Here is a 19,301-nt window from a genome sequence, read left to right as displayed (position 1 = left end):
TATTCAACGACTACCTTGAATGAAATTCTTCTTTATTATAACATCTTAGTGCTACGATGTATACCTTTAAATGCAACATCTAACTTATTTATTATATAATGCGCTCGAACTATTTGTAACCCACGTTGATCCTTTACGATTTTTGAAATCGCACCCGTCGACGACTAATTAAATGAGCGACGATATTTTTAATAAGAAAATATATATTAATAATGATATAATGGATAATAATGAAATAAATATAATTAATGTAATTAAAGATAAATAATGATGAAATGAAAGAATTGTTATGAATGTATTTATATATATATGTATATGTGAAATATAATGAATAGATATACAAGGTGCGATCAAAATATGATGGACATATACAATGTAAAAACACTAATGTTAACGGACCAGTGGTTCTTGAAGATAAAAGCCAAGCCAACTCATGACTTTTATATTCAGTCCCTTTGGCGAGCGACATTTTTATATAACAAAATACTTTGGTTTGTGTAATATTTACCTGTACCTTGGGCAGAAAGTACTCATACATATGTATTATACTTAGTAGAATGTTCATTTCTTATTAACAAAAGAAGAATGTTTTTAATATATGTAAGTGATTATTATGGGATAGTTGTTGATATGGACATGTTTTATGGTTACCTAGTCAGTGAGTTTGTGTACTTAACAGTTTTAAGAAAAGGATATTATAAGTTATATCAAATAATAAACCAGTTTAGCACCGTTCATAGACTTTGTCATTCTTGTTAAAAAGGTGAGATTAATGGTATTTAAATATCGAAGCTAATAATTTCATGCCAAAGAAATACTACCACTTCGGATTTTTATCTCAGCAAACGAACCAGGTTTACGACTATCTTTTTGATAAGTCGTTGTATTTTGTAAGTGATAAAGAACTTAATGGAGAATGCAGTATCGTTTGTTTCAATGTTCTGTCTCCAACAAAGTCAAAGCTACAGGCGTTTATTCATAGCTTGCAGTCGGTGTACGAATACTTATGACTTTCACTGTACATATTTTAAATTCCAAATTTATGTCACTAATCATACAAAATGTCGCTGCCTCCGTGCTTGCCATGGGTTTTCTGTGGTAATCCTATACACAAGCAGGGTCTTAATTTGACAGCCTCCTATTTAGGAGTTTATTCGTGTTATAAAGGGACACCTTAAATCATAACTAATGTGAGTACTTTAGATCGTCAGCGCTTAAGGCAATATTTATTATCTCTATTGCAGAACTGAGGTCCCGTGATAAGATGTACCTTATAACAGAGGTTGTTTATTGTGAGACCTTGGAGCTGATCGTGTTTATGAGAGGCGAGGAAAAGAAGCTTTTTATTAACGAACGAAAGCCTATTGCTTTCACTTACAGCAAATACAAGTTTAGCAAGGAGGGTCTCGTTGGGCAAAAGGTATGGTATCAATGTGTTTTTTTTTAGAATTAACGATACCAAAGAATGTAAAACAGAGTTTTTCAAACAGTTATTGTGAGGTATGAACCTGTAACGGGTGAACGACACGTATATAACCTTTAAATAGCCCCCACTACCCACAGTCCTGCGAGAACGGACGTCACCTCACTTCCCCTTTTAGAATATAAAATTTTAAAAGGGAGAGAAAGGAGAATTCCATTCCCCCACGGCTGAGAATAATGACGACGTGGAGTGAGAGGTTCAATACTGTAAAAGGCTTATATTATATGCAAAATGTCACTATTAAGATTATAAGGAGAACTTCTACGACTACTTGTAAAATGTAAAAAGTTTTCTAACAAGTGGAAAATTTTATTATAACAAATCCGAAACGATATATATAAATATAAATATAGAAAATATTTAACTATTTAACAAGTAACAATAGCATAAATAGAAATCTCCGTTAGCAAGCAAATTATTTTTCAAAAAAAAAAGATTCTTTTTTTTTCAAGTAACAAATGTTTCTGAAGTAAGTATTACATCCAATAGTAAATCCAAATATAGAACTTAGGCCCTTTACAATAATTTCATCAAAATGTATGGAACTCAAAGCTACTGCCAAGTGGCTTCCCAGAGGAATGAAAATGTGAGAGGAAAAGCTATCTTAAATGGGTCAATAAGTTTGAATTACGAGCAATAGCTCAACTGTAATTCCATAGATTCTATTACCTTTTTTTTCCTTTATTAAAGGATCTTAGAAACTTAACATTCATTTAACGTCTCCACTAGCCTGAAAATTTTCCGTAATAGCAATATATTCAAACTCCTGACGAGCGACTTTATTCTAACTTGAAAGAAAAACAAGAATCAACAAGTTTTAATCTGAGGCACAAGTCTGTCTACATAAACCATTTACGTTAACAGTATGGTTAACTATTTTTACTTTTATTTTTCTTAAACCATTTTTAGAAATTAATACTTCCATATATAACAAGTAATACTGATAAATTCTGAATAAACACCATAGTCATGGTGTTATAGTATCTAAAGAAGTTAATCAAGATATATTCAATTATACGGAAAAATGGTTTATAGACTCATTTAAATTTTCAAAGGACCTGTCCCACTCACCTCATTTATAACACTGCGAAGAGTTCTTTGCTTAGAACGAGAACCTCGGTTGCAACGTGACGTCATCCCGAACGACACGAAACTCGTGCAACCCACTCACTGAAGGTTACTTATACAGTGCTTCCAACTCCGAGAGAAATAATCAGCTTAGCAGTAAGCCGGAGTTTCATCTCACATTTTTCCCTTTACAATAGTTTATTTTATTATGAAACTTGGGTAGGTTACATATTATCCGAGGGTCGGCCAAAAAATTCCTATCCATAACAATCCCAAATTGAATAATAAAATTGTTTCAATACATTAACAAAATCTTCCTTAAATATTTTAATTTTAACGCCTTCTTCACAAACTTCTACCTTAATTTTGCAATTCCTTATAAGAAACATACACAAAGGCAGATGATGAGGTATTTACAGAATGAAAAGGGTAACCTCTCACTTTCTCGGACGAGGCATTCCTGCAGGAATAAAAAAATATATACAACACAAAATTTTGTTCGAACAAACATCAATATATATATATATATATATATATATATATATATATATATATATATATATATATATATAGATAGATAGATAGATAGATAGATAGATAGGTAGGTAGATAGATAGATAGATATAGATATATAAGTATAATATTAATAAATTAATTAATCTCGATTCTCACATAAATTCATTTTTTTCTTATTACCTTATGGGTTAGTTTCATTTACTTGTCTCGGTGGAAATATTTTTTTACAAAAACGAACATGACGTTTTATATGTACATATGGCCTTTCAATATTTTCCAGCCAAACTATTTGGTGTAGGTTTAGAAATAAGGCGGTACGGGCCTTCCCACTGAGGGATGATCTTCGGATTGAAATGTTTTTCTGCTGAAATTTTCATGAGCCTTTTAACCATTAGCAAATCATCAATATTTAAATTAACAGGACTATGTTTTTGAGTATAAACCTTCGCACTATGTTTCCAAGCGCGTTCAATGTTATTATTTATGTTGACTAATTTTTGCTCTTTATCCTGGTCATCGTCTAGAACTAATCCCATCAACCATTTGACATCTAATGGATGGTAAAATTTCCGTCCCATATAAAGTTCACACGGACTGGTCCCAGTAGTCTCATTCATACTTATGTTAATAGTAAAAGCAATTTTAGGTAGTAATTGGGCCCAATTCTGTTGAGACTTATCAACATAAATACGAATTAAATTTTTAACCGATCTCACCGTACGTTCGGCTCTGTTCGATTGAGGGTTATATGGTGAGAATTTTACACTTTGTATACCATAGCTATACAAGAATTTCAAGAAGTAATCACTCACAAAATAAGAAGCTCCGTCGTTTAGGACCTTACCAAGAAATCCGTATCGAAGAAATAATTCAGTAACTTATTGCAGACGATTTTTGAGGTTAGTCGTCTTAAAGGTTCTAAAAAGACAAAACGACTATAGGCGTCAGTGACAATTAAAATATATACAAAACCCAGAACTACTAGGCAATTTCCTCGCAATATCAATAAACCAGGTATAATTTGGGTGCATTACCTTTTTTGTAAAATACTGACCCATAGGTTTTCGATTAGAATCTTTACAGGTTTGGCACAAATGACAAGATTGTATAAAATTCTTAATATCAGAATATAAAGTAGGCCAGGTATACTTTTCAGCGACTTTAGCAATTGTTTTTCAATATCCCATATGCCCACCATGAATTATTGGGCAATGAGAATATTCAATAATCGACTGAACTAGAGAATTAGGTATTACTATTCTAAATCCATTATTCCTTTTGCCTTTAGTCTTTTTAAAAACTCTTATTTCTTAATACATACGGAGGAACTTCTTCCTTTCTCTCTAACTTATTGATAATCTCTTCTAACTCAGGATCCTTCCTCTGGTGATCTGTAAGAGGCACATTAAACACAGGATTTTGCCAAAAATTAATAAAAGACAAATTTACTGTTTTATCATGATCTTTTATGACTTCAACTATATTATCATCTTTTGTATAGAATTCTAGATGGTTTCCAACCCTTGAAAGAAAATCCGCTATACTATTTATTTTTGATCTTACATGAACTATACGAAATTTTAACCTAGAGATTTTCTCTAACATTGTTCCATATATCCTTTGTATTTTATGGTTATTAAGTAACCAAGTTAAACTCTTACTGTCAGTATATACTACAAAGGGATTTGCCAAATAATACTCAAATTTTTCTAAAGATAAAGAAAGAGCCTTAAGTTCTAATTCGTATATGTTTTTACTCCAATCAGATTGTGGAATCGCCCGACTAAACATAGACACAGGTCTAAGATTCCCTTCCGAGTCATATTGGCCAAGAACCCCAGAAAAATGTCGCAAAGAGCTATCACAATGTATTACTAAGTTGGAATTCATATCAGGGACTTTCCAAATAACCTGACTACAAAAGGCATCTTTTAATTTTTTAAGGGCTTCATCATGAACCTGAGTCCATTTAAATGACTTTTTTACAGATCTTAATTCTTGAAGGGGAGCAATTAACTCTGAATACCCATAAATAAATTTTGAATAAAAAGAGAAAAATGAACACATTCTGTTAACCCCTTTTCTATTCTTGGGTTTGGGTATCTCCTGGATAGCTTTGATTCTCTCAGGATCTATTGACATATTGCCATTTTCAAAACGTAACCCTAAATATTTTATACTAGTTTGAAATAGACAGGACTTCTTTTTTGAAATAGTAATTCCCCAAATCTTAGTCGGGATAATACCTCCTCTAATAGAGCTTTATGACTCTCAATATCTTTGCTAAATAAAATTATGTCATCAAAATATATCTCTAAATTCTTACCAATTAACCCTTCAAAGACCTTTGACATCAAATTACTTAAAACAAAAGGTGATAACACTAATCCCATTGGTACCGATATATATCGATAGATTTTATTTTTTGTTACAAAAGCAGTAATATTTAGACTCTCATTAGACAGAGGAATTTGGTGGAAACAAGATTTACAATCAAGTTTTGAAAATATTTATTATTATCCGAAATATTAGATATTACATTCTCCATGTTAGGAAAAGGATAGCTGTTTACCATCACCTTTTTGTTCACTTCTCTGTATGAAATTACAAGGCGCCTGCTTCCATCTGAATTAGTTACTAAGAAACAGGGCGATGTGTAGGGAGAATAATCTACTTCTTCTATAATATCGTCCTTCAAAAGCTGGGCAATAAAAGAATCTAATTCCTTTTGCTTATGAGTTGGTAGTTGATAAGGTTGCAAACGAATGGGAGTTTTATCGGCAAGTTCAATTTTGTAAGTAAAATTCTTAACTCTACCAATTTTATATCCAATAACATCAGCATAAGAAGTTAACAAGTTATTAACATACTCCTGTAAATTAGAATCACATTGTAATAATTGATCAGGAACCGTATAATTACCTTGAGATTCCTCCGGTCTAGTCTCCGGTGGATGCAATATGGACTGATCAAAAACGAATTCCACTCCAGGGTCAAACGTGGTGTTAACTCCGTTGTCTCCGTTATACTGATGTCGATGGAGTCAAACTCTAATTAGAATTACCAAAAGATCTAGGCTGAGGTGTAACTTTCGGACAACCAAGTTCGCATGGCGGCTGCTTTCCACTCACCCCATTCCTAGAAGTATATGCAGAAGCGAGAGAAGTCTGGGTACACAAAAGTAAATCAGCTTTGATTATAGGAACCACTAACTTCCGAGCTTTTATATTATATAAGTTACCGGCAACGTCTATGATAGCATGGTATTTCGTGTGAAAGTCATTTCCAAGCAGAAGATCAAACTCATTAGAGTCCACAATGAAGAAAATTTCTGAAAATTGTTGTCTTCCAATTTTAAAATATAGTCTTACTCTCATATTCACTGTAACTTGAATATTCCCAAGGCCGATCATTTGAACGTTCACCTTTTCTGCCTTTATTTTACACCTTTTTCAAAGTTCATCATAAAGATGTCGAGCTAGATAAGAGCTCGTACTCCCAGTATCAATTAAGCACTTAAAACGCATACCCGTAATGTAAACAGGAATAGCTTTATCATTTTTTCAATTTACTACCATTTTGATTTACGTCTAAGTTATTTTGAGTTAAATACTGAGATTCTAAATTATGGTTATGAGAAAACTCCGCCTTATTATAAAATTTATGGTTAGATGGCAAAGAATGCATAGCTGGAGAAACTAAATTTTTATGCAAATTTATTGGTTCACGAGATTGCAGCACTACTTGCTGTTTTGTGTTCTTCGCTCCGATAAAGGAAGATGGTTTACGGGGTGGTACCAAATCCCGTACACTACTACCTTGATTACGTAATCGATAATAATCTTTCCTATACCTATGCAAACAATCATAATGTTCTGCAGCTAAATGCAATTGATTTAAATCGATAGGCATACCTCTTTCAGCTCAACATTGATGGGCAGAAGGCGTTACCATATTAGTAATTAAACTACAAATGGTGGCTTCATCAAAGGACATATCAAGTACGTGAATAATCGATAATTTATTATCTACGAACTCATATAATGAATGATCCTCCCGCATGGGAACATAGAAAAATAGCCGCATGAATTGTGTTCTACCAATAGTGGAAATAAATCGCACCACTAAATGTCTACAAACTGTTCCAAGGGGAAGCGTCCCCAATAAACGATTGTATAACTTCTTGCATTTCTCCTTTTGTACGAGAAAGACAAGCTACCAACACAAGATCTAAAGGCAAACCCTTACCTCTAACAATACTATCAAGTTTTAATAAAAATTGAAATATAGACTCAGTATTGGTACCATCTATTATAGGTAGACTATTAATATCATGCAACAAAGATTTATAAATTCCTTCCGAGGCAAATTTCTCAAAATTTAAATTTAATGAAGCTGTCATATTAGATGGTCTGTCTCTATATTTATTTTGAAAGCTCTTACTCCCTCCTGCTCTTAAATTAGGCGAGGAATTCGCAAACCGTGAACTGTGTCTCACATTACCTTGTAGGTTCACATTAAAATTTTGATCCTGAAATGGTCTATTTTGACCACCTAGCAGAGGTTCATGAGGATTCACATGAATATGGGCAGAAGGCCTTGAATTTTCAAACATAGGATTACAAAATTCATAAGAATATCCAAGAAATTCATCCCAACTAGAACTTGAAGAATCCGAAAATCTATACTTTACATGCGTCTCCTTTGATTGTGCCATCCTTACAAGCAGACCACAAAATATTGAGCTCAAAGAAACCAAAAGGATAATTAATATTATTTTTACAACCTTATCAATAATTATTTGCCTATTACACAATGACCTACTAAACCTTAAATTTTGTATCCGACCCGGCAACACTGTATTAAGTATTTTGTATCATTATTCATATACAACATTTATGGTAACTTAACAAGAAAGGCATGGAATAAAGAAAATATGTTATCAAATTTAGAGGTTAATTCGACCAAATAAATACACATAAATGTTAGAATCTAAAGGGAAACACTTTGGCTGGACCTCCCCGAACCGGACCCAGAAGCCAGCTTAAATTGCCTTTCCAGGGCAGTGTTATAGATTTATATTTATTTAAAATTTATATATGTAACGGGTGAATGACACATATATAACCTTTAAATAGCTCCCCCACTACCCACAGTCCTGCGAGAACGGACGTCACCTCACTCCCCCCTTTAGAATATAAAATTTTAAAAGGGGAGAGAAAGGAGAATTCCATTCCCCCACGGCTGAGAATAATGACGACGTGGAGTGAGAGGTTCAATACTGTAAAAGGCTTATATTATACGCAAAATGTCACTATTAAGATTATCAGGAGAACTTCTACGACTACTTGTAAAATGTAAAAAGTTTTCTAACAAGTGGAAACTTTTATTATAACAAATCCGAAACGATATATATAAATATAGAAAATATTTAACTATTTAACAAGTAACAATAGCATAAATAGAAATCTCCGTTAGCAAGCAAATTATTTTTCCAAAAAAAAAAGATTCTTTTTTTTTCAAGTAACAAATGTTTCTGAAGTAAGTATTACATCCAATAGTAAATCCAAATATAGAACTTAGGCCCTTTACAATAATTTCATCAAAATGTATGGAACTCAAAGCTACTGCCAAGTGGCTTCCCAGAGGAATGAAAATGTGGGAGGAAAAGCTATCTTAAATGGGTCAATAAGTTTGAATTACGAGCAATAGCTCAACTGTAATTCCATAGATTCTATTACCTTTTTTTCCTTTATTAAAGGATCTTAGAAACTTAACATTCATTTAACGTCTCCACTAGCCTGAAAATTTTCCGTAATAGCAATATATTCAAACTCCTGACGAGCGACTTTATTCTAACTTGAAAGAAAAACAAGAATCAACAAGTTTTAATCTGAGGCACAAGTCTGTCTACATAAACCATTTACGTTAACAGTATGGTTAACTATTTTTACTTTTATTTTTCTTAAACCATTTTTAGAAATTAATACTTCCATATATAACAAGTAATACTGATAAATTCTGAATAAACACCATAGTCATGGTGTTATAGTATCTAAAGAAGTTAATCAAGATATATTCAATTATACGGAAAAATGGTTTATAGACTCATTTATATTTTCAAAGGACCTGTCCCACTCACCTCATTTATAACACTGCGAAGAGTTCTTTGATAAGAACGAGTACCTCGGTTGCAACGTGAAGTCATCCCGAACGACACGAAACTCGTGCAACCCACTCACTGAAGGTTACTTATACAGTGCTTCCAACTCCGAGAGAAATAACCAGCTTAGCAGTAAGCCGGAGTTTCATCTCACATTTTTCCCTTTACAATATTTTATTTGATTATGAAACTTGGGTAGGTTACAAACCACTGACCAGAAAACTTCAATTTTAAATAGCTTTACTAGTGTTACAGCTACTGTAGCAGCACACTTGGTAGGCACTACACACCAAAAATTACGTTGACAATTTAACACAGGTCAGTGGTGCCGATCTGATGTCGCTGTTAACACACGCTCAATGTTAACCGGTTTAACACAGAGCTAGTGTTGAACCAGGGCCGGATTAAGGGGAGGGCTTAGGGGGGCTGTAGCCCCAGGCTTCCAAGTGGACAGGGGTTTCTACTCTTCTCAAAATCTCAACTCGCTAACTAAAAACAATCATAAAGATATAATCATCATAAAATAAAATATGACCAAAAATATGAAACATATTCCCGTAACTTTCCTACCTTACTTTCACAGAAAAGTATTAGGCGAAGTCAGTACGGGCCACATATTTTTTCTAGCTCCGGACCTCCAGATGAGTTAATCTGGTTCTGTGTTGAACAGTGTGAAAATATCGCGGAGATGCCAAAGAATTACGTGAATGCAGGGGCGTAAATAAGGGCCCCGCAGACCACGCATTGCGGGGGCCCTAAGCCATCAGGAGGCCCCCAACTCGTGAAGTGGGACGTAGAGAAGGCGCCCCACTCCACGCTGTTTGCGGGGTGGCCCCCAAGCCTTTAGTTACGCCACTGCGTGAATGAAAGAAGAAACACCGTTATGGTGTTCTTTCAATATATTCTCTGTGCTGTAAGTAACACACCAAAGCGTATGGTAAACGCAGGATATCAATACTGATATCAATATTATTTGTTAGTGATGGGCGAAACCTTTTATTTGCTAACAATAACAGCTTAACAAAGTAATCGCAGTCGACTCAAAGTCCTCTGTATTAAATAGACAGCTGCACATTGCCTTTCAAGGATTTCAATATTATTTTGTCAGTATTTGAATTTCCTGTCAAAATTTACGTGAGTAGAGATGTTGCCATTTTTCTATTTTCTTACGCCTATTTTCGTTGTATTTTCTTCTATAAATACCATGGACCTTATTCCGTATCAGACTTTGCAAAAAGTTTCCAATCAATTATAATTGTCATTCCTATTGTTGCAAACTAAACTATACATGGTCATAGTTTTCTATAAAATCTTGTATCAAACTTATCTTTGATAATCATCTGGTCAAATAAGTTGGCTACACCTTAGTTGCTCATTTCTTCACAGTTCTTCATTCAATTGTTACATTTATTAATACGTGATAGACTGCAACGCAGTACCCGCTTGAGACAGTTATTTAAAAGGAAGCTGTTTGAATTGCTTTCCGTACCCACGTTTAGCTCCACCGCACAATGATTCTCGTTGTTTCGTTGATGCAATGTTGGATAGAAATAGAACATGTTTTATTGCAGAACAGTTGTATCAAATGTTGTAACCAACCCAAAAGTTGCATACAACTTATATCGTACACTTTCAAATTCCACTTTACTGTAACATTTGATACAATATTTGATGAAATATTTGATTATGTATACCAGCTCTAAACGGGAATCTGCGTTGTATTGACTCAAACCTGTATGGAACAACCTTACGTCAGCTGGTAGAATTGGCCACTACAATATTTTAGCAATTTACTCCAGAATAGTGATGTCAACCGGCTCGGCTCAGCTCGGTTCAACTGAGCCATCAGCTCGAGCCGGCTCGGTTGCGATGAGCCACGGGCTCGGTTAGGCTCAGGTGAGCCACCGGCTCGGCTCGGTTCGGTCCAAATGAGCAGAGGGCTCTAGCCGGCTCGGTTTGGTGAGCTGTTTGCTCGGCTCACTTCTCGGCTCGGCTCGGTGGTGACTAAGCCGTGAGCCGAGCCGCTCGAGCCGTTAACAACACTGCTCCAGAATGCGTTGGAGTTGAAGTAACACCATGCATATGTCAAGACTTAAAACAACTGGGACAACATAGGGACAATGTGTTGAATAACACAACCATTTCTTTCTGTGTACGTTGAATAATGGTCAGCATGGTTGGGAATTACAAAAATAAAGTTGAAAATATAATAGTGCAACGTAGTTTAAAGTACATGCTCACAAACTAACCGTTTGCCCTCATTTAACCAATAATTTCGACCTTGCACCCCCAATCACAATTTTACTCTTTCGTAGAGGTTAGGATACGCTTCCAATGGAACAGAATGCGAATGTGATTATGAATCCAAACTGCAAATTTAATTCACTTTACTGTATACTACGACTGGCGAGTGCAAATCATATTAATATGTCTCATTAGAAATTTAGTGTGAATTTTACGCTAAAGAGAACTGGTATCTAAAGCTCTTAAGAGAGCGATAACAACATATAATATTAACGCTTTTTAGTTAACTATAAAAATCAATCTGTCAAGATGCTACACTGTGTCTGAATAAATATTTTTTGGATCTCACATTCTGTTTGCAGGGAAATCTCCTTCAAGGGATGTTTTCACTTAGTTGATTCAGTTGAACTGACGTCACTTTCAACCAGGCTGAATTGATTTAAATCACTTAATTTTTTAAAATAAAAATCGTTGATTTAAATCAAATTTCGAAATAAATTAAAGTGAAAATAAGTAAAAATCCAGCCTCTGTTATGTTATTTCAATTATGGAAGATAATCATAATACAATAAGATGCAAATGTATATACAGCACAATATGAAAACGAGTATTTCATGCAGAGGATGATTAGGGAAAATCCCGTTTTGAACGAGTAACGGAGAAATTCTGCTTTCTTATCTTCGTAACATAAGGTTTTTAAATCGTTAACTGTTCCATTGAGAAAATCACCATGGATATTTAAGACGAAAATTCTTTTGTGTGCGCGTGTTTGTTCTTAGATAACAGGGGCGTATTTATAAAGGGGTCTGATTCCTTTCCGAAACTTAAATCTTTTTTAGATTTTATAACTTTAGGCGAAATTTGCGTATTTTATATGTATCTCGTGCAGCAAGCTAGTTCCAATTTTTTTACGTATGTCCCTGACAAATATGAATAACTTTTGTGGGGAAAAAAAGTACCATGTTGGTAAACGTCGCCGTACTTTTTCCTTAGTGCTTAAGAAACTTGTTTGGGATGACAGATGCAAAATAGCCGGCTTTTTTGAATTAATGTTTTTTTCACATAAACAGCCGGCTTTTTAGAGAAAAAACTGAAATTTTGGCTTTTTTCATTTTTATGATTTTTCTATCTAAATAGCTTTCTTATAGTATATTCTATAGTTAAACAAGATTTCATGACCTAAATGCCATATTTCCCCCTAGAATTCACCATCATGATGGATGGAGCACATGTTTTATGTATTAAACATTAAGTACGTAGTATTTGAGAGCAATTTTAGAGGTTATATAACTTTATTTTAACTTCTGAGCTATCGACATTTTTTCTTCTTTAGATCATTTCATTTTTAGTTATTCGAGTTTCATTTCTTAGAGCTTAGTACTCTAGTTTGTAGCACATAGTTAAACTTATGTTTTTCCATATATCCGTCAGAACATACTTCCACATTTCTGTTATACTGTAGCTATGTAATGATGTAGCAATAATCTTCCGGATGCAACCTTGAATACCATTTTATACAAATAATCAATACGGATTTAGAAAAATGTTTTGGGAGGGCGTTTTCTTATTAATGGTTAGTTTTTTCTAAAAATGCCTGATTTTCATTTGAGGGGAGCTTGAAGTTTATGAGTAATTACTAAATTTTCGTTTGTTTTAGAAATTCCGTAATTTCGGAGAACAGACTTCAGTCCGAAAGACACCCCCACCCTAACCCCTTTCGCAATTAGTCATTGCTGGTAATTAGTAATAACAACAATTTAAAACATAAGAAATAAAATTAGCCAGGAATCAGAGTATACGCACTATCTCTACATTCACAGTCGGAATGGTCGAATGCGGGACTGAATCCCGGATTTCCCAATAGAAGCGGAAAAGCTAGCCACTCACTCATGTTTGTTGTGCTTGACTTAAATGTATTTTGTAGTTTTTCTTTTCTTTTTCTTTCTTTCTTTCTTTTTTTAAAGGAAAGTTCCGTAATGATATGTTGAATTCTTGTTAAAAATTCAGAAACCTTCAGGACTGGGTAAACCGTTATGGTGGTTATATATTCCAGAGCCTTGTAAAGCAAACGCTCAGATGAACAGTGTTATGTATATGATATTTGAACTTTCCTGACTCTAAACAAGCTTAAGAAAGAGTCAGTGCATTACAGAATTTGGGACTTTACCGATTTTGCAGGTCCGATGCACCTGATATGTGGTAACAGATTATTACGTATGTAATAAATGAATAGAAAATACATTTTCCACATTTCTGTTACATTTCAGAGAAGTTTCTATAGGGATAGCAAAGGCGGAAGCAAGAGGTGCATTAACAAATTAGGTGATATTTGGTCCAGGAATTAATTCGTGCGGTTGGTACGCACACATTGAAGCTGTAGTACAAACACAAAATACATAAATACCTTAAGAAAAATATTGTCCATCGCTAGCCACCACTTTCGCCCATCTGTCAGGCAATGTACGGATTCCGTGGCGAAAGAGGTCCTCATCCTTGGAAGCGATCCAGTCAGAGACCCATGTTTCGATATCTTCTGAAGAAGTAAACCGCTGTCCAATCAAATCGTTGTTCATGCAATCGAACAAGTAGTAGTCCGAAGGAGCAACGTCTGGTGAATACGGCGGGTGGGGTAAAATTTCCCATCCGACATTTTCTAAATAGGTTTTGACCGGTTTTGCGACATGTGGGCGAGCGTTATCGTGTTGAACAATAAGTTTATCATGTCTCTTCTCCCATTCTGGTCGTGTTCTGGCCAGAGCTTGCTTCAAACGCATTAATTGTCGTCGATAACGTTCTCCATTCATAGCTTCACCCGGTTGCAGCAGCTCATAGTACACCACACCTTTCATATCCCACCATATGCACAGCATAACCTTTGCACAGTGAATATCTCGTTTTGGTTGTGATGGACCTGGTTCACCTGGTTTCACCCAGGCCTTTTTTCGTTTAGGGTTCTCGTAATGGATCCACTTCTCATCACCCGTAATAATTCGATGCAGAAACCCCTTTCTGCTCTGTCGTTGAAGCAGCAATTTGCAAATGGTTTTTCGTCTTTCAACGTCTCTGTCTTTCAATTCATGTGGAACCCAATGTGACATCTTTTGAATCATTCCCATGGCTTTCAAGCGTTTGGAGACTGTTGTTTGATCAACGCCTAATGCTGCTGCAAGTTGTTCCTGCGTTTGACACGAATCCTGCTCGAGCAATGCTGTCAATTCTTCGTCTTGAAATTTTTTTGGCTGTCCAGCTCGCTCTTGGTCTGCCAAGCCGAAATCACCACTTCTAAACCGTGCAAACCACTTCTGACACGTTCGCTCAGCTAGAGCATGGTCACCATACACTTCCACAAAAATACGATGACTTTCAGTCGCACTTTTTTGCATGTTAAAGTAATGCAGGAGGACACCCCGCAAATACACTTTATCAGGCACAAATTGCGCCATGTTCACTTAACTACAAACTGGTGTTGTTGACGCTTTAATCCCCTGCCCTATACTACGAACGATACGCGATGACAGGGGTTTGCAACACATGTGTGGATACACGGAACTGTGGGACGCTCTGTTCATTGCGCCATCTCTTGTCCACCCGCACGAATTAATTCCTAGACCAAATATTTGTGTTTAGTCCACTAACACACTACAATATGATTGGAAAAGACTTTTAGACACAGTTAGGGCACCTTACACATTACCGACTCTCTGAACACATATTGACCCCCTTTTAGATACTGTTTTTTCCAACTGTTCGAAATATGTTTAGAGAAGTAAGATAGCTTTGTGTTCGAAGTTTTTCCCGAGAATAAATGTTTAAAATATGTTACACTAGACACTCTTTTTAATAATTAACGCTTCTTCGACACGCGAAGCACACTTTTTAATCACTATTTGATCAATTTTCTCCTCAGAAACTCTTCTAAAAGTGTTTAAATGATGTTCTATTTTTTTTTACAGTGTAATAAAAGAATTTAGCTACTATTGAATTTTTGCTTCACTGTTTTCTTAAAAATAGAGTTGGGAATAGTGGGGCCCATGACATCTATAGACAGGCCTGATCCCTACATCTTATGAAAATTAATACAATATAATAATATAAATAAAGTGTGGGACAGAGTAGTTTAATACATACTACTAACTATGAGTTCGACATTCAGCGAAATGCTCTCTTGATAAGTAAAGTATGAATCAGGTCCGTAGCTAGTGGGGGCTCAGCCTCCCGAAACATTTAGTTGTTACTTAGCAGGTATTTATGAATGTGAAATTAACTCAAGCCAAACCCTTCTTTCGCTGCAGTTATTTCGTAAACCATACTTATTTACATTCTAAGTTACTACATGAGTACAACTTAATAACAGTACTTTCATTGTCTTTATACACGAATAATGATCATTAACGACAAAAGAAGACATAGAATACTTATCTTGCACTAGAGTTTAATAATATCTGGAGATTACCAAATTTGACTTGGTTTTCTCTGACGAATTCTACATTCCAAAAATGACCCCCAAAAATGAGCGAAATCTACATTCCAATTACCCAGTTCGTCCAACAGTTCTTGACAAAAGATTACCAAGGCCATGTACGAGCTGTCACCCCAAAATTCCCGAAAGTTTGATTGTAAAAATCAGGAACCGTACATTATTTCTTAATTTAAACTTTTGAGTTAGCCACCCCAGGGTTGTGTGCAATAATTCGAGAGATTTTTCCATTGTTGGAAGCACTCCTGGGTTTAAAAATTGTTGCGATCTAGCTTGGATTTCTTCAACAAAAACGCAACCCTTTCGATTAAAATTTAATTTTAGGAAAGACGTCAAAATCGCAAGGGAATAGACAGAGCGAGTAGGATAGATAGGATACAGTAGTCGTGTTGAGCAGATTATCTCTATGATTGTCGGTAGGAAGACCAAAAACAAGTTTCGCAGTAATTCGTCTCATGTTCAATTTCTTTGATAGAACATCATGGAATATCTACCTTCTTTCCTCAAAGGTCACCCATGTAATTTTGGTGATCATTTCCGGAGTAGATAGCGGTTGACCCGAATATTTAACATCATATCCAGACACGGACATCTTTGAAACTGTTAAACTACTCAAAAGTTTCTGTTTGACATCAGAATGACCGATATTTACTTACCATGAGTTAACTCCGGAGACCTAGCAGATCACAACGGAAGATGTATACCAAGTAAAAGAAGCTGTGTTGCTCTAGTGGTATGAGGAAACGTGTTAATCTCTTGGAAAGGCCTCGCAAATTGTCCAAATAGTCAATGGCCATGATTGACGACATTATGAATGCGCAGCACACTCGTCTGTTTATTTGAATGAAGACTAAAGATAGACCTGCCTGAAGTTGATGAGTGGCGAGTACGAATATATGCACAAGACTCTCTGTATCCCAGAAAGAAAATTATTCTCATCGCCATTTACCTCTTCCTTCATGCGCCACACAATTACTGACTCTCTCGAGATGTTAACGGTGAGCAAGTACCAGGAGTAATCAAATGAGAAGGAAACGGGCAGGTAGTGTTCGTACTTTCATCTGAGCAGCTATGGTGTCTGTAATTGCAGGGCGTTCGTATAATGGAAACACTCTGCTGTGCTACAGGTAACCGAAACCTCGTCTGTGTAGGACATTTCAATCTTCCATCGTGTACACTACCGATCAACCAATGACACATCATCACACATAGGTTCCTCCAACCTCACCATACGTCACTCAATTGCATAATGTTCTTTCAGTTGCATTAGAGACATAGACAGTGATAGATACACAAACTATGCTTGTTCCGTTGCCCGACGATTTTGAAGTTACTAGCAGCCGACCCTTTCGTATCATCTCCAAACTAAGATCAGCATACTCTATACAGAAATACTTATTGTGAATTTGTGAAACATTCTTAAATTCGTTTTTGTGATTGTACCTTGCATAACGGAATGACAAACTTTCTATATTTTGCTTTGAAAATTTATCTTTATTTGTCCATTCATTGCAGAAGCCAACTGACATTTCAAAGAAGGGCGCTGTCTGGCTGAAAGGCAACCAAAGTATTTTGACATTGGACGGACAGGCGAAATGAGTAAGTTCAGTAGTGTCTTTTATTTCATGGCGGAGTTAGTTATATCAAAATAATGAAAATATATTTCAGGTCAATCAAACTTTAAACATTTCCGCCTTATGTTATTATATATATATATATAAATGTGTGCAAAACTTACTTGATTTTATGAGCATAATCAACATTATCTTTGATATACAGTGGCCAAGATTGGGACATTGAATTAGTCGTGTTATAAGCGTGAAACATGTAGATGCCTTGCTATTGATCTAAAGAAAATTGTAATAAGAAAGTCTATCTATCTATATTTATATCTATCAATCTATCTATCTGTATATCTCTATCTATCTATCTATCTATATACATTCGTGGCATCGTTTCTTATGCCCTTTATTGAATGTCCTTTAGACTTACGTTGCAGTGAAAATCCAATACATTGTCGAATACAGAGTGGTTTTTGGTTGAAACTCCAATGTTAATTAGGGGTCACGTAGTGGCTCAGTGGTAGAGCGCTTACTCAGCATATTTCACTGAGGCTAAGAAAAAAGTGTTGAAACGTTTCTTGATATAACGATATTAAGATTATCTATCTAAAACCCATGACATTTCTCGGAAACGAAAAATTAAATTCTTGCTTACAAACGCTGTATGTTTGTATTTTCTTGATATGGTGGTAATTGACACAAGTTATTCTGACGTCCATTTTTAAGTATATTTTATTTTTAGTATATGCAGGCTATTGTTATAGTATTTGGGAAAGGGAAATTAATAAGCAGAACGTTCAAATTATTTCCAATCTAAACGATTACAATGCTTTATGTTTTTCATTATTCTTCACTGATAAAACGTGGGACTGAATAAAGTGAATAGGAAATATCTTCAATAATCCTTTCTTTAAGCATATTATCCATAAAAGTATTTAGCTACTTCTGTTTGTGAGGAAGCAAGGTGAAAGACTGATCAATCCATGGCTAACACATTCCAAGGTATTCGATATAATATTACGATATAGATTATTTACGAAACCCTGTAAATTGGATCAATACTTAATAAATTACCAGATACACAATAATTACCTGTTCCATAATTCTCCTGGTTTTTCTCCCAGATGTACAACTCCTTGGAGTTGATATCATTCTCAATCTTGTGTTTCGGTTTTAGGGATTTCTTTTTTAATTTCTTTTTCAAGTAATCATAAGTTGGAATATCGTCGAAATACAATGCAAACGCGAAATACAAGGTATCGAATTACCTGACCTTTAACAGCTTTTTTTAAAAGTTTTCACTGTAACTCAAACTGCAGAAATCTCCAGATATTTCGTTAAAAAACTTATCTTCACTGAATATTTATTAGAAAATTTGCTTCCCAAACGAAGTTGCAAATTCAAAGTAGACAATGCATTAGCAAGTTTTGATGAATATACGATAACTTGTCTTAAAAAAATTCATCGCCACTTTTTATATCAACAGTTCCATTTATACCCACGTTTTCGATTTTCACATCTTGCGTTTCCAAATTGCAGCCACTGTGTAATTGAAAAAATAATCCTTGCAGATGCAATTTAAATCAGACCCTGTGTGTACCAAACATTTTGGAGACTACGGCATATAAATATATAAGTATGAAAGAAGTCACAAAGTTGATTCTAATGATAATTGAAGACTTTCTCTAAGCATATCTTGTCTTTTCCGGGTATTGTTCGAATTTTGGATCTGTAGGTTCCTGATGTTCAACCACAAGAATGGGACTCACATGTTGAAAGATTTGTAAA

General features: G+C 35.0%; 1 protein-coding gene across 2 annotated transcripts in view; it reads left to right on the top strand.

Annotated features, from left to right (window-relative positions):
* LOC145682086 (uncharacterized) overlaps positions 1 to 19,301 on the top strand; it is a 62,908-nt gene that overhangs the window by 41,649 nt on the left and 1,958 nt on the right. For both annotated transcript variants that reach the window (XM_081753682.1, XM_081753681.1), the window contains 2 exons: positions 1,245 to 1,420; positions 17,467 to 17,550. In XM_081753682.1, coding sequence (XP_081609808.1) covers positions 1,245 to 1,420; positions 17,467 to 17,550 — 260 coding nt within the window. The remainder of the gene's footprint in view (positions 1 to 1,244; positions 1,421 to 17,466; positions 17,551 to 19,301) is intronic.

The sequence above is a fragment of the Thermobia domestica genome, chromosome 3, assembly GCF_964235325.1.
Source record: "Thermobia domestica chromosome 3, izTheDome1.hap1.1, whole genome shotgun sequence".
NCBI lineage: Eukaryota > Metazoa > Arthropoda > Insecta > Zygentoma > Lepismatidae > Thermobia > Thermobia domestica.
The sequence above is the reverse complement of the archived record's forward strand: the minus strand, read 5'-3'. Positions and strand labels throughout refer to the sequence as shown.